This window comes from Akanthomyces muscarius, chromosome 4 (genome assembly GCF_028009165.1).
Source record: "Akanthomyces muscarius strain Ve6 chromosome 4, whole genome shotgun sequence".
Classification (NCBI taxonomy): domain Eukaryota; kingdom Fungi; phylum Ascomycota; class Sordariomycetes; order Hypocreales; family Cordycipitaceae; genus Akanthomyces; species Akanthomyces muscarius.
The window spans coordinates 1,214,369-1,227,478 of record NC_079244.1 but is presented as its reverse complement, the minus strand read 5'-3'; the positions used below and the strand labels follow the sequence as shown (position 1 = coordinate 1,227,478).

The 13,110-nt window shown below is 52.4% G+C and overlaps 5 protein-coding genes across 7 annotated transcripts; 2 read left to right on the top strand and 3 right to left on the bottom strand.

Annotated features, from left to right (window-relative positions):
- Window positions 1-1,462: 1,462 nt before the first annotated feature.
- Window positions 1,463-3,028, top strand: LMH87_011053 (uncharacterized protein; the record flags this gene model as incomplete). Of its 2 annotated transcripts, none has more annotated exons than XM_056200132.1 (1): window positions 1,463-3,028. In XM_056200132.1, the coding sequence occupies one exon, from the start codon at window positions 1,463-1,465 to the stop codon at window positions 3,026-3,028; it is 1,566 nt and encodes a 521-aa protein (XP_056052013.1). The 2 variants fall into 2 exon arrangements, with proteins under 2 accessions (XP_056052013.1, XP_056052012.1); XM_056200131.1 differs by having other exon boundaries at window positions 1,868-3,028.
- Window positions 3,029-3,794: 766 nt separating this feature from the next.
- Window positions 3,795-4,807, bottom strand: LMH87_011052 (uncharacterized protein; the record flags this gene model as incomplete). 2 transcript variants are annotated; one of them, XM_056200129.1, is made up of 4 exons in its annotated part: window positions 3,795-4,289; window positions 4,359-4,541; window positions 4,670-4,703; window positions 4,767-4,807. In XM_056200129.1, the coding sequence occupies 4 exons, from the start codon at window positions 4,805-4,807 to the stop codon at window positions 3,795-3,797; spliced, it is 753 nt and encodes a 250-aa protein (XP_056052010.1). The 2 variants fall into 2 exon arrangements, with proteins under 2 accessions (XP_056052010.1, XP_056052011.1); XM_056200130.1 differs by having other exon boundaries at window positions 4,359-4,430.
- Window positions 4,808-5,870: 1,063 nt separating this feature from the next.
- Window positions 5,871-6,315, bottom strand: LMH87_011051 (uncharacterized protein; the record flags this gene model as incomplete). The annotated part of the gene is made up of 3 exons (XM_056200128.1): window positions 5,871-5,918; window positions 5,988-6,071; window positions 6,247-6,315. The coding sequence occupies 3 exons, from the start codon at window positions 6,313-6,315 to the stop codon at window positions 5,871-5,873; spliced, it is 201 nt and encodes a 66-aa protein (XP_056052009.1).
- Window positions 6,316-7,070: 755 nt separating this feature from the next.
- Window positions 7,071-10,037, top strand: LMH87_011050 (uncharacterized protein; the record flags this gene model as incomplete). Its single annotated transcript, XM_056200127.1, has 2 exons — window positions 7,071-9,932; window positions 9,993-10,037. 2 exons carry the CDS (start codon window positions 7,071-7,073, stop codon window positions 10,035-10,037), a joined length of 2,907 nt encoding a protein of 968 aa, XP_056052008.1.
- A 303-nt stretch (window positions 10,038-10,340) lies between these two features.
- On the bottom strand, window positions 10,341-12,312 carry LMH87_011049 (uncharacterized protein; the record flags this gene model as incomplete). Its single annotated transcript, XM_056200125.1, has 2 exons — window positions 10,341-12,054; window positions 12,131-12,312. The coding sequence occupies 2 exons, from the start codon at window positions 12,310-12,312 to the stop codon at window positions 10,341-10,343; spliced, it is 1,896 nt and encodes a 631-aa protein (XP_056052007.1).
- Between the last annotated feature and the right edge of the window lie 798 nt (window positions 12,313-13,110).

Genomic DNA, 13,110 nt, shown 5'->3' with positions numbered 1-13,110 from the left:
GTGGATAGGAGGACTTCACTGCCTTCGGAGAGACATCGGAGGTCCGCGGTGCGCTCAGAGGTTGCACTACATCTGTAGTAGTACAAGTATTGGGCGGCAAATTAAATCTCGGGATTAGGCGTCGAGGTGTCCGAGTGCCTGGGCCGACATACACCGTTTTGTGACTTGGACGACGTTTGCTGCGCATGATACGAGGCAATCGAGTGACGCAAGCTGCCCTTCCACCACGAATGCCAACAAAATACCCCCAACGCATTTTATAGGAGGCCTCATCTTGGAATTCTACATAGATGTGCTGGCTATGACGAAATGAACGTCTTTTGCTGTTGGTAGTACAAGATTTGTTTTGCCCTGTGGTCCCCTGGCTGCAGCAATACGGGAATCGAACCGAAAGTTCGCTGGGGTAAATCGCGATGACAATTTGGACATTTAAGACACACAACAGGATATTCTATCTACTTGCTGTTGACTAGTCTTTGTACTATTGCTTCACGACGATATGGCTATCAGGTAATTCCGCTCGGAACTCCCGGCAATTGCCATCACGCCTCTATACCCTATGAAGCGAAAATCGATAAAAATTGCAGGGCATGTGGCTCGATTTTATCAAGGATCCTTCGCGAGGCCTATAAGCAATATCGGGTGGGGTTCTTACAAAGGAGGAAGCTGGATTACTAGTAGGGAGTAGAGAAGCAGTAGTTCGGGAAATCACGACCTCGGAACTTGAAGAGATTGCATTGCATAATGCGTTTGCACAAGATTAAGATATTGTTGACTACTTTCGTATATATCAAAGAGTGGAAGATCCATGTCATTGATTCTCGTTTTTTCTTCTTCAATTATGTTCACACACAAGCAATACAGCGCACTGGCTGAGTATCAAAACAGTCGGACAACAAGCCATCCATCTCCAACCAATCGTGGAGAAGCTAATGAAGAGCCGTCGGCTATACTCTGTCGGCACCCACAGTGGCCAAAGCGTTCATTTAAGCGGGCGGCTCGGACAAAGTATAAATCGAACTATTGAATATTGATGTTACCGAGAACTGCTGATGGAATCAAAGTGCACGTGAAGCTCCAGCAGATGGCTACTGATGCTGCAGCAACTGGTCATGGCCTTTACACGCATGTCCGCTAGCCACCACGTGCGACCACACTGCCGCCGAATCATCGATCCTTGAAATATAGCTCAACGTGTAAAAAGAAAACTTTAAAACGTATTTTCGGGTATTGAAAAGAAAAGTATGCAGCCGTCGCACACCCGGGCTTTGCTACATTGTATGGTTCTCGTTGGCCTCGAAAGAATAAAACAATGTATAAATGACAGGAGCCTAGCAGAGAAGCTCCATTGCACCCCAATCGAGAATCTCACCCATTCTCTCGTCCTACTTTTGCGGGGGCTAGACTCGCTTCATTACTGAGTCAGAACTGTCAGCCGTAAACTTCTTTTTACGTCGGCGAAATGAAAATCAACAGCGATGTCGTCCAGAGCATCACGAGCTCCATAGCCCTTGCTGCACAAAAGGGCGTAGGTCTCGACTACACGGACCCCAACCAAATTTTTCAATATGTCTTCACCGTCATGTCTATCGGTGCCAGCCTCGTTCCGATTGTTGGGCCAGCTTTCGGCTCCATCATCGTACTCCTTGGCCAAGTTCTCTTCCCCCTGCATACCCAAGATGTCTGGGCCTCGATACGCGCGCCTGTCGAGGCCCTGGTCGACCAAAAAATCCAGGACTACCATCTGAAGACTCTAGAAGCCAAGGTCAAAGGTTTCCAAGAAAACATGGTGGCCTTTACGAGTGTCTGGCAAGGATACGAGAATGCGGGACCGGACATCAAAGACCGACAGGCAGAGATCCTCAGGATGCACCACACGTCGTTTCTTTCCGTGGTGCGAACGTCGATTCCCGACTTTCAACTCGAGGACTATGCAGTGCCGGCCCTTCCCTGGTTCGCATTCGCCGCCAACATCCACATCACGCTGCTCGCCAACGGCATCAACGACGGCGTATCGTGGGGCTATACAGACGTTTTCGTTCAGCAAACGCTGCGCCCGGAATTCGACAGGAAGACAGGCTCTGTTATCGCGACTCGCGCCGACGAGCCGAGCGGGTGCTCGTCCAACACATGTTCCGGAGACCAGGGAAAGTCCGAGCTGGAGCTCCTCGCTGACGCAATAACTGCGGGCGAGTCTCATCATTGGTCTGCAGAGTTGCTTGATACCTGGCGGACCGCCTACTCGGCGTTGAGCGTTCAACGACGCGGCCTCTTGGCCGAGCGTGAGAATGAGAACGAAGACTATCCAAGCTATATTCACCGCCAGTACACCCGGGGCCGCTCCATGGTAAAGCCGTACCCGCCAGGCACCAACCAGGCCATTGAGAATCCGGGCATCACCGAGGCGGCGGCGCTCCGGACTTATGCAGACTATGATGCCGAAATGATCATGAATGTGCTCACATATGCCGAGTTCTGGCCATATCTTGTGCATGGGCGTGACATGCCCATCTCGGTCCAGGAGAACCTCGACAGAGAGATCTTCTCAGGACCGTACGGACGCTATACGGAACAGGTGCCCTGGACCGCATCCAGCCCACCGCCCGTGACTCCGCGAGTCGCCAATCTCACGTCGTTCATTGTACGCGCCTACGACGACATTGACGGCTATCGGCAGAAATGGGGCGAAACCTGGTCCGCTCAGTACGGATCTGGCACGGCTGGTGTGGCCCACCAGGTTGACCTGCGCCCAGACGAGTTTGTGAAAAATATCGACGTTGTCTTTGGGCATAAGCTTGGCTCGTTGCGCTTCACATCGAACAAGGGAGTGTACGGAACGTACGGCGCGGCCAAGAACACAGCCTTCTCGCCTACCCTCGACACGCCGGCCTATAGCCTCAACGCCAGCGTCAACCGCACCGGCTATGGCATGTCAAGCGCGTACATCACTCACTGGACAGGCGCCACTCCACCTGGCTGTGAGGGTATCTTCTTTGGATTTAGGCCGTTGGTTCTTGGCGGAGTCTGAGCGCAAACCATCCGCCGCGACAACATAAACGAGGGAGCCATTCATATTACGCAAATATTATTTGATGGCGAAAAGGCGAGATTTGCAATTATACGAGAGTCTGTGTGAAGCCGATTAGCTGTCTTACACGGAGAGGTCGCTGGGCTCGGAAAAAATTGTGATTGAATTCAAATATTTTGCTAGTGTTGCGTCATGACTGTGAAATGAAATGTGCAGTGTTTCAATTACCCAACAAAGCTGACCGAGATTTAACTCCTATTAGAACGATTAGACAAGACCTTGGGTAATTCGCCTGCGTGAGTGGTTGTTGTGCAAGAGTCTCTAACCCTTCCCATTGCTCGTGCGGCACAGAGTGCAAAGCAGAACATTGCACTGGTGGAGGTTGCGAGTAACTGTTGTCGACGATGGCCGTGAACTTATGTCAAGAAGGTAGCACCAAGATATGACCGGATGGATTAACCATTATTGTGGCGCGGAGCTCGGAGTGTCTCGTTTACGCTGTTTTATGCTAGTATGTGAGTGTCTGTACCTGCCCGTCGCTTTTAGCTCAGAGAATGTGCAGAAATATTACCACTTAGATTTAGATTCCAATAGGAAGGACAGTTGGTAGAATTTACTAAATTAAATACCATAACCTAATAAAAAAAAAGAGGCGCTGCACAGACACTGCTATTTCCCCATTTCAATACGTAAACGGATCCAAAGCCTAGCGCCCGGCCGATATCTAAAGAATACAATGCAAACAAATAAAAACAAACATGAAACATCAAGGACAAATGAATCCGTTTCGACGAAGTATATCTTCATATGCCCGAATCTTTCTCTCTTGCGCATCTGCCAAATCAGAGAGAGCATTTCGTCGATCTTGCATGTCAAAGAACTTGTCTTTCCATTGTGCCGCATCGCGCACGAGTTCTTCTATTCTGCTGCTGCAGCCTCCACCGCACCCACCGCATCGGTGCTGACTTATCTGCCGCAGAAGATCTTCGAGTCTTCGTTCCAGGCTGGCCTTGTCGCATTTCAAGTCTTTAATCTCCTTGTCTTGATGGCAGATTCGTATGCGCAAAGCCTCAACCTCGGCAGGATGCCGAACATGCCTTCCAGTTGTGTTTTGTAGTTGGCGTCTCAATGTTTCATTTTCGGCACTCAAGTTGGCAATCTGGCACTCGAGCTGAGGGATGACGACGCTGCCTAAGCGATGGGTTTCCGCCTGAGCCGCTGCCAAGGCCTTCTTTAAATTCTCGACTTCGCAGACAAGGCCCTTGTTTGTTTTGTCTAGTGCCGTGTCTCTTTCCACCATTCGATTCCATGTTTCTCTAAGAATTCTTACATAGTCGTGATGGTGATGGTGGTGCGGCGGGTGGAGGTATTGACTGGTCTGACGACTGCCCGATCGCGACCGCTGTATTGATACGTATTGCTGCCCCGATGTGGATGTCTCGATGGTGATTCGTCTAGACATGCGTCGCTTCGGATTCTTATCCGCTGACTGTGCAGCCGTGGCGACGCCGCTCTGTTGTGCTCCCAGTTTGAAGAGTATGCCGGATACGAAGGTCCGGCGCCGTAGCAGTAGTCGTGGTGGTAGTCGTGGTGGTAGTCGTAGTACTGCTCGTCGCGTGGACTGCAAGCGGAGGACCGTACTCGGATTGATGTTGGATTCGAAGTGTAGTTGGAACTTGAAAAGCTTAAGTCTGGTGTCTCAATGCGAACTTTGGTAGAATAGCGATGATCGTCGTACTGTTGAGCATTTGGGAAGATGTAGGAGTAGGAATAACCCATGCTGGCGAAGAGGCAAGACAGACAGACTAAGTACTAAGAAGCCCCTGCGTATCTGGAACTGAGGCTTAATGAGCTTGAACAGGCGACTGTTTTGCCTCTTGCGAGGGGGTAGTCTGACTGCGCAGAGCGAGGCTGCTGACAGGGGCGTCGCGTCTTCTGGGAGAACCTTCGCAAGGGCAGGTGCAGTGACAAAGTGTGGGCTGGTCAAGGCAGCAGATTTTGGGACAGACCAAGTCTCACAGGGCTGCGCAGGTGAATGATGAAGATGAACAATAGGAGCAGGTGATCACACCAGCATTCGAGTTGACCAAGGTGAAAGGGAAAGAAAGAATACTGCAATGGGGCCACAGGAGGGTATGACTGTGATGATGACGGGAAAAAAACTTCATTGTATCTAAGAACACAGGAAATATACCATGTATTTAACTTGTTCTTTTGTTCAAGGAGGCGAAGGTAGCCCCCCATACTGCCTGACGGGCCGGCATGGTCGCGACCGTTGAGACCGGCCATAGTAGCGGCCAGATGGTGGCTTGGGCTGCGCAAACGAGAAAGAAGAATCGCAATGTTGATAAAAGAGTACAAAGTGTGGAAAAACCTGAAATCATGCCCGGCCTAATGCGTTGGGAACCGGCATGGTATATGGCGACGCATGAACGGTTTGTTAGAGGCAGAATCGGCGGTTGACGCGCTGGTGCTTACCCGACAGCAACGCAACTAGTTAGTACAGAGATCTGACACTTGATATGAACTTTCTCGTATTTCTTGCATATGCGCGGCATACACTAAGTGCAGTTCGGCCGGGGCATAGTTTCTACATATTTTGCCACCACAAGAACTGTGGCAGAGACAGGGCGAGCCGACAGAAGCACATGGCGAAAGACGGGATGGCGCATGCAAGGGCCGCGGGCACCATTATTGGTCATACGACCTGCCCTCATCTCTAGAACAGACATGATGACCAGAACGAAAAAGACTGTACGGGGCTGTGTAGGATGTTGGCGTGAAGTGGAAATAGTGCCAGGCCTCCAAGCCAGGGCCGCCATCGGAAGACTGCGCAGATCCTTCAGATTTCGCTTCGCATGGGGTCTCGATAAAGAGAAAGGTGAACAAACTGAGTAGAAGAAAGATTCAGCCCAGAGGTTTCAGGATAGGTTCCCGCAGGCATGAGGTCACCGATTACCTGGAGGCTGGTCAAATGACCTGGGCTCCGGTCTCTCGGCCGGGTCGCATGAGCGGCCCCACCGGCGAGGCCGCCGTCGACGCCCTGCACTTGTGTGAAAGAGATTCAGCGCCCTATATTTAGACATCTATTGGCATGCAGTTTTAGACAGTGTTGTCCCTTTTAGGCTAAAACTTGCACCGAACTATTGTGACGTAGTGAGCAGCCGTACTTTCAAGAACGGTCAACTCACGAACTGCCCGCAACGGCGCCGGTATACCCGAACAGGATACGGAAGTGGAAAAAGTTCAACGATGACGCGATTCGTGAAAAGGAAATACTGATTCATTTTATTGGGCGGAATGGTGCCTAGAATACATAAGAGCAAACATTAAAGTATAGTTGCTCTCTAGTGGCCTCGAGCGCCACAGTCGGCTGCGCTATTCAATGTAGATAAACTCCACCACATGACCGCACTCACACGATGCGACACTACAGCAGGTGTACGCACATGCAGATGCGACCAGGAGACAGGATGACTCATGTGCGTTCAGAAGTCTTTTAAGTCTTGCTTGGTCTTTCTAGAACAGTCAGCATTAAGCAAAGCTCAGCTTCGTGCTGCTAAGCGACTGAAGCATGCAGCGAGCTCGATAGCGTCTTGTATTTGTTCCGTGAGGGAAAAAAAGAAGAAATGAAAGCAAGAAATGAAGATCCGATTCAAAATTATTACTGTAAAGCTGGGGGCTTTTACCGCATCACCTCCAGTATATCGTCGCTGTCTGTGTAATCGCTTCCACGAACTTCTGAGACTAGCCTGGAATTGTTGTGGAAGCTGTGATCAATCCGCAGCGGAAGACTACGGGGCAAAAACCCCCGACAGGTCAAAATCCTGTTCAAGGTCGATTGAGAAGAAAATAGTTTTAAAAATACTTTTATTGCAATTAATGCTAAATATTCAAGGGGCATCCCATCATGTTCTTGGATGTGTTGGTGGCGTTCACGATGACTAAGCTTCTTCAGTTGGCCAGCTCGCAGCTGCATGAGCTCTCGACTCCAGGCACTCCGAGAAAGAGTCGTACAAACCTCCGATCAATCTCGTCGACTATGCGGCGCCAATTCCAATCAGCGCTCCTGTTAGGCCTCTCGGCGCTAGGAGCAGCTATCTTCAAGGATGAAGTCGGCCACATTGATTTCCATCACTCGTTAGTCGGCATCCCACAGCGCGAAGCGACCTTCTACCATCGACCGAAGCTCGGCACCAAGGCCAGCCTTCTCTACACACTGAGCGATCTAGGTGTCGTCGGCGCCATCAACCCGGCCAGCGGCGAGACAGTATGGCGCCATCAGCTCTCCGATGACCTCTCCAGCAGCGCCGGGCACCTTCGAGCTCCTGCCGATGAGGAGTGGGTAGCTACCGCCCAGGGTCCCCGCGTCCAAGCGTGGAACGGCTTGACTGGGCGAAACGTCTGGGAGATAGAGTTTCACGGAGAGGCTCGGGATGTGGAAGTCATTGAAGTGACCGACACGTCGCGCAAAGATGTGGTTGTGCTCTTTGAAGAGGACGGCACCACGGTCCTGCGACGCCTTCATGGCGGCCTGGGCACGGTGATGTGGGAGTTCCGCGAATCGACCAAGGACGTCCCCCTCCAAGTTTCGACCGATATCGCGAGCATATACATTGTCAGCCTACATGGGTCTCCCTCGTCCTACAGCGTCAAGACCACTTCGGTGGACCCTAGCACTGGTAAGCGTGCGGATCAATGGACTGTTGGTACCAAGGGTGACGTTGCGACGGCCGAGGATGTCATGTTTGTGGGCGGCAACTCTGCCGCCCCAATCGTTGCTTGGAAGGGTAACGACAAACTCAGCATCCAGATTCTCGGCACCAAAACCAAGCATGATATTGCGCTGGCGCCCGACGTGGAGTTTGTTGATATCCAGGCACCTTACCTCAAAGAATCCCAGGCTCGCTTCTTGGTCCACACGGCTTCCAAGTCTGGCAATCGGGCCGAGGTCTTCAGTGTTGATATCAAGAACGCTCAGATCAAGAAGACGCACGAACTGCCCCAGCTTCAAGGACGCGGTTCTTTCTCTACCAGCTGCGAGGGAGCCAACGTCTGGTTCACGCGAGTTACCGGCGACGAAATCCAAGTACTTCCCTCTGACTCCCACGAAGGCGTCGCGCGATGGAAGATACAGCTCGATGGCGCTGTGAAGCCTATTCACTCCGTCTCTGAAGTCATCCACAAGTCTGGCAGCGAGTACGCTGTGCGTGTTGCCATCCTCACGGAAGATCACGACTGGATCCAAATTCGAAACGGCGAGAGGGACTGGGTCCGTCACGAGGGACTTAGCGGCAGTGTGGCTGCAGCTTGGGCCGAGATACCTGAACAGGAGGACCTGGCCAAGGTCCTCGCCGGAGAGGCTGATACTAACCCCATCAGCGCTTATGTCAACCGTCTTGTGCGTCATATCGACGATCTCCAGTACCTCCCGGGCTACCTGGTCTCTATCCCGGGCAGAATCCTGGCAAGTATCGCAGGTGACGAGCCTACTTCCAGTGCTGGCAACCTCTACGCAGACGTTTTCGGCTTCAACAAGATTGTCGTGCTGGCCACCCGTCGTGGCCGCTTCTACGGCGTGGACACTGGCAACAAGGGCGCCGTCCTTTGGACCAAGGATGTTCTGCCACAGGCCGCTGGCGAATCGCTTTCTGTAAAGGGATTCGCTGTGACCGATGACACTGGCGTTGTTGCCATGCGTGGATCACGTGGCGAGTCTGTTCTAATCCGAGCTACCGATGGCCACGTTGAGGACGTCAAGCCGGCTGAGTCCACCACACCAATTATATCCAGCACCGCTATTCTTGACGGCGAGGCATCAGCTTGGATTCTCGCGCTTGGTCCTGACGGCAACCCCGTCGACCAGACTCTCGGCGGCCAGCTCGATGATCAGACCTTCATCGTCCGCGGCGAGGATGAATCTGTCAAGGGCATCAAGATTGTGGCGGATGGAAAGAAGGCCAAGAAGCAGGATATCTGGGAGATCAAGGCCGTGGCTGGCCAGCGCATTGTGGATGTAGCCACGCTACCTACCCACGATGTCGCTGCGTCCATTGGCCGCGTTCTCGGTGACAGGCAGGTCCAGTACAAGTACCTGAACCCCAACACGGCCGTCGTCGCCTTTGTCGACGACAAGACATCTGTCCTGTCCGTCAAGCTCGTCGACACCATCTCCGGGCAGGTCCTCGCCGCCGAGACCCACGAGGGCGTCGACGCCGTTAAGTCCGTCTCCTGCACCATGTCGGAGAACTGGTTCGCCTGTTCCTTCTTTGGTCAGTACAAGCTCAACGATGACTCAGGCCGCTCTATCCACGGCTACCAGATTGTCGTGTCCGACCTGTACGAGTCCGAGACGCCCAACGACCGCGGCCCGCTCGGCGACAGCGAAAAGTTCTCCTCGCTGGCGCCCGTTGAGAACCCGCTCGGCGTCGCGCTGCCTTTTGTCGCTTCGCAGAGCTGGGTCGTCTCGCAGCCGCTCAGCAAGCTCGCCGTGACGCAGACGCGCCAGGGCATCGCCAACCGCAACATTGTCGCCTACCTCCCCGAGTCGCACGCCGTCGTGGCCCTGCCGCGCATCCTGCTCGACCCCCGCCGCCCCGTCGGCCGCGATCCCACGGCCAGCGAGATCGAGGCCGAGGGCCTTCCCCGGTACATGCCCGCCATCGAGATTGACTCGCGCAACATCCTCTCGCATGACTGGGAGATTCTCGGCGTCGACGGCTTCACGACTTCGCCCGCCGTCGTGGAGAGCACGAGCTTGCTCATCGCGTACGGCATCGATGTCTATGGCACGCGCGTTGTACCTAGCGGCCTCTTCGATATCCTGGGCAAGGGCTTCAACAAGCTGACTCTTGTCGCTACCGTTTTGGCGCTCACCGCCGGTGTCTTGTTTCTGGGTCCCATGGTATGTGGCACCCGTTCGTCATATTGCACTCTTTAGTAATAAACTAACCCGTCTTCTCAGGTCCGCCGTAGCCAGATCAACCGCAGATGGGAGGCATTCATCTAGACGAGCGTATGATATTTAATCCAAAAAAGATGAAAAGGGGCGGTAGTAGAAAGGAAGGATATAGACGGCGCGTTGTGTAGTATCATTAAGAATTTAGTACGAATCATAAGATGTCTGTTTTGATGTAATGTATGCATGAAAAAAATTGTCAAGTCGATTGAAAAAGCGAGCATTTGGAAAACAAGTGCTAAACTATCAGAAATCCAAGTCAAGTACGCTCCAATCTAGATTATCCAACGGCTCTATGTTGGTACCCTCTACTATATGTAACTGTATGTCAAGTTGCAAGCCAAATCTGTGAGCTTAGCAGTCGCCCTGCCAGTTTTTCTTGATCCACTCGGAAAGCTTGTACGTAAAAGTACCATCAATGTACTTTTGCACGTCCTCTGCGCCCTGTGTGCCACCAGAGAACTTGAGGGCAATGACGATCCACGGCTGGACGAAGTCGAGGAAGACCAGGTCCACAGTCTCGGGCTCGCTGCCGTCTTCGGGGAAGCCAATCTTGGACTGGATGCAGTTGGGGACATTGTTAAACTCTACGGCCTTGTGAACAGTGTCATCGCCGTCCTTTCCGATATCGTCGATGGTTGTGTAGCCTTCTGTCAACGGAAGGTCGACATCGTCGTCGCCATTGCCAGCGCTGCGAAGTTCAAGGCGTTCATACTCCGCGTCGGGCTTTTCATCTGGTTTCACGGCAGCTTCAGTGGGGGCTTCCATATCAATGTCCAACTTTGCCTCTTGCTCAGCAGTAAACATTTGCTGAGGGATGGTGAGGAACTTTGTCTCCCGCCCAGCCTCGGCAAAGATTTTATCCGCACCATTAAGCAGAGTAATGATGTTCTTGGCGATACTGTATGGCACGTCGGGGATGTAGTTGAACTTGCTAACAAAAGGGCTCACAATGTATGTGCTATCCCTGGTGAATGGTCCTTTGAAGATGTCGAAGCGGATGCCGCCCGTGTTCAGGATGGCCAGGCGCGCCTTGTCTTGGCGCTTTGGATGCTGAACGACGTCAGGGAGCACTTCCGTCTCTAGCCAGGAGAAAATACTATCCTCACTAGGGTACTTGGCGCGCGACATCCAGAGAGTTTTCGGCGCGCATCCAAATTGGTGGTCAAGGTCCAGAGCTTTGCGAGCTCTGGTAATCATGTTGGTGACGCGCTTGCCCTGCTTGGTGTCGAAGCTCGAGACATTGGTGCCACTGTGGTAGTGCATGCCGTAGAGGTTATTGTCAATGTATCTGCGCGTGAACTTCGGACCCGAAACCGCTACGCCAACGTCGCTCTGGGCAGTGTTATCATTGGTCTTGATGCCATCCGCAGACATCCACCCGATAGTCTCAAAATACCGGCCCGAGGCCATGGCAAAAGATTTTGAATCAAAGTTTCGGGTATCGCGGACATGGGCATGGCCACCGAAGAAGAGGATCGGCGTGTCCCAGTTCTCCTTCCGGATAGCTGTAAATATCGTCTTGAATTCAGGCATTCGCAAGCCAACATGGCCGATAACCACAAAGGCGTTTGTATTTTCCTTGATGGCATTCTGGAACCACTGCTCTTTGACGGTATCTTCGACCTTTTGCACAAACGAGTTGTTTGCATTGCCGGTAAAGTCAAAGAGGAAGCCAAAGGCGACAATGTCGATGCCTTGGTTCTTGGTTGTAAACCTTTTGTAGCGCTGGGCCAGTGGCACTTGCTCGCCGGTTTTGGGGTCGATCACATCGAGGTTGGATGCGATATATTTATCTTTATAGTTCGGTACCGTTGTATTTAGCTCTCGGTCTGCCGAGTAAGCTTGGTACAGCTCGTGGTTGCCGATGCAGAGAAGGTCGACGTCCTGTTCGCGGTAGATGTCGTACTGAAAGAGGCCCTTGGGTGTAGATGCATCAAACAAGCCGTTGCCTTCGATCCGATCGCCAGTGTCGACGAGCAGCAGATCGACGCCTTTATCGTCAGCATGCTTGCGAAGGTGCTTTGAGAAAGAGATGTAGTCGCCCCAATCGGCCGAATATTGTGCTCTATCGAGACAGCGCGCGTTAGCCCAAGCCTAAAGAACCCGTACCATATGGCATGGCGGATGAATATGTAGCATACTCTAAGAGATGGCCGCCGAGCCAGCCATGTGTATCTGTCGTATGGAGGAAATTGAGCTGGCCCCAGTTGAGGTCTCGTAGCGGCGCCGCGACCGGCGCCAGAGCTCCAGGCTGCGCCGCGCGGGCCGTGAGCGCCAGAGCAGCGCTCAGAAATACGCTTTGTTGCATCGTGGATCGCATCATATATAAAAACACATTGACGGAATGTATGCGGATTATGATGCGACTTTGCGATGGTTGTCGTTGAAAGTCGGAATGTTGATGCAGCTGAGAAGCGAGGAGGCTGAAGCTCAGCTCTCAGCTCTCAAGGTACCGGTGACAACTAGGCCGACGCTTGGCCGACCGATCCTGTGACTCCAACACATAAGCCACTACCAGCCACTACCGATACGCGACGAAGCCATCATCACTGGCTTTGCATTTTTCTTTGTTTGCCCGAAATACAGAGCACCCGAATTTCATAGAATTAAGATGGCGAATCTACCATGGTGAGCATGGCGACGAGAATAAAAGATATGACCAAGAGAAGGCACACCTGCCTATCCGACGAAAAATCAAGACCTGCGTTCAATAAAGCGCCCAGTATTTACCCTGGAAATGCATACAGAACTACCCAAAGGACCGTGTAGGGCAATACTGAGAAGCGCTGTACTACACCGTATGCCCGCCGCTACAGAGTACGCTACAGTATTGCCCGTGCGATAGATACCCATACTCGCCCTTTGCCGCTGAGGTTTTGCACAACTAAACCGAGCTTTTACTCTTCTTGGTGACATATTGACAACGAGCGAGACTGGGTAAGAAAACTTGGCATCACGCGACGATGGACTGAAGTCGAACGCCTCCGCAGCTATGTGAGGGGAACGTGTGCGCATCTCATGACCACTTGTCACTCGTAAAGACCCAACACCATTGGCTGCTCTATGATCAAGCAAGCTAAATTATGAGCTAGCATCGCAAGTGCTCCTGCCTGGGTTCCTA